This window comes from Sphaeroforma arctica (assembly GCF_001186125.1).
Source record: "Sphaeroforma arctica JP610 unplaced genomic scaffold supercont1.675, whole genome shotgun sequence".
NCBI classification, from domain to species: domain Eukaryota; class Ichthyosporea; order Ichthyophonida; genus Sphaeroforma; species Sphaeroforma arctica.
Genome location: NW_014039883.1, coordinates 46,171 through 47,981, shown reverse-complemented (window position 1 = coordinate 47,981; position 1,811 = coordinate 46,171). Strand labels below are relative to the sequence as shown.

Here is a 1,811-nt window from a genome sequence, read left to right as displayed (position 1 = left end):
AGGGTTGTATGGTTGTATGGTTGTAGGGTTGTAGGGTTTTAGGGTTTCTCCCATACATATCCTAGGTGTAGCAGACGCAGGGTTGGAGATAGGGGTAAGTACTCATGCACGGACGAGCATTATATAAGGGTTGTAGGGTTGTAGTGTTGCAGGGTTTCTCCCACACACATCCTAGGTGTAGCAGACGCAGAGTTGGAGATAGGGGTAAGTACTCATGCACATACGAGCATTATATAAGGGTTGTAGGGTTGTAGTGTTGTAGGGTTTCTCCCACACACATCCTGGGTGTGGCAGACGCAGAGTCGGAGATAGCCGTAAGTACTCATGCACGTACGAGCATTATATAAGGGTTCTAGACTTATAGTCCTTACACACAACCTACACCTTCCCACTAGGGTTGTAGTGTTCTAGGATTATAGTGTTCTAGGGTTCTAGAGTTTCTCTCACATACCTCCACAGCCTCGAGTCGGCCACCTTGACCATGAACGGCACCTGCTTCTTGGTACCGTACGTGGCCCACAGATAGTCCACAATCGCATCCGACTGGTACATATCCTTGCCCGTATTCTCGTCAATTAAAAAGGGGAACATGGCCTTTCCTCCTCTCTCTTTGGCCTCTCCACGAAACCGGCTACTCGCCTCAACGGCCCCGTGGAGTTTGAAAGTGGTGCGTGGACACTGGACAGGGGCAGTAGGTAAGGACGGGAGCGTTGTAAGCAGGGGTGTGTGTTGATGTATGGGGTGGTTGTAAGCGTTTGGATGTGTAAGTATAGAGTGTGTAGTGGTGTGTATAAGGATGTTTATTGATGTGTATATGTATGTGTGTTGATATGTATGAGTATGCTTATGAATGTACATAAGTATGCATATGAACGATGTATACATGAAAGTATGTACATTTATGATGTCTATAAGTATGCCTTTTTATGCAGATCACTGTGTAAATTAAATTATATATATAAGTATGCAAATTTAAAGATGCATACAAGTATGTATATTGGTGTGTATATATAAGTATGTATATTGATTATGTATATAAGTATAAGTGTGCTTATTGATGTATACAAGTATATAGCGTGATGGTATGTACACGGTTTATTGGTGGGTAAGAATGCTCTCACGAGCCCCACGTTACCTGCTCTTGACCTCACAACTCTAAAACCCTAAACTCTGGTAACCCTAAAACTCTAACCCCCGACAACTCTAAAGTAAGCTCAATGAGTGTATGTGAAGAAAACTTTGTCAGTGCATGTTGAAAATCTCACACATGACAATGGGCATTTCGTATGCAAATACATAAAGGAAACAAACAAATCAATAAAAAAAACGTTTAATAAAACAAACATATCAATAGAACAAACGTTAAATGAAACAAACATATCAAGAGAACAAACGTTGAATGAAAATTTTTTTTTTTAATAGAACGAACGGTAAATAAAACAAACGTTAAATAAATCAAATATATCAATAGAACAAACGTTAAATAAAACAAACGTTAAATGAAGCAAACGTTAAATAAAACAAACATATTATAAACATAAACGTTACATAAAACAAACATCTAGAATACAGATATGAGACGTGCGAGTGTGTTTGCATTTCGTCATACCGGTCTGATTTCGGCGTCCAGGTCCAGGATACACAAATGTTCTCTAACCTATGAAATGGAATGGAAAATCAGACAAAAACAAAATCAGGCATCATACCCAAAAGGATAGGGGTCGTTCGATTGTGAATAGTTTGATACATACAAATATATATGTATGCTATATATATATATATATATATATATATATATATATATATTATTT

General features: G+C 38.4%; 1 protein-coding gene across 1 annotated transcript in view; it reads right to left on the bottom strand.

Moving 5' to 3' along the window:
- Nucleotides 1–1,704, bottom strand: part of SARC_07988 (hypothetical protein) — a gene marked incomplete at its 5' end in the record, with an annotated part of 4,541 nt that extends 2,837 nt beyond the window's left edge. Inside the window, 3 exons of the mRNA XM_014298051.1 lie at nucleotides 452–678; nucleotides 1,610–1,657; nucleotides 1,690–1,704. Coding sequence (XP_014153526.1) covers nucleotides 452–678; nucleotides 1,610–1,657; nucleotides 1,690–1,704 — 290 coding nt within the window. The remainder of the gene's footprint in view (nucleotides 1–451; nucleotides 679–1,609; nucleotides 1,658–1,689) is intronic.
- Between the last annotated feature and the right edge of the window lie 107 nt (nucleotides 1,705–1,811).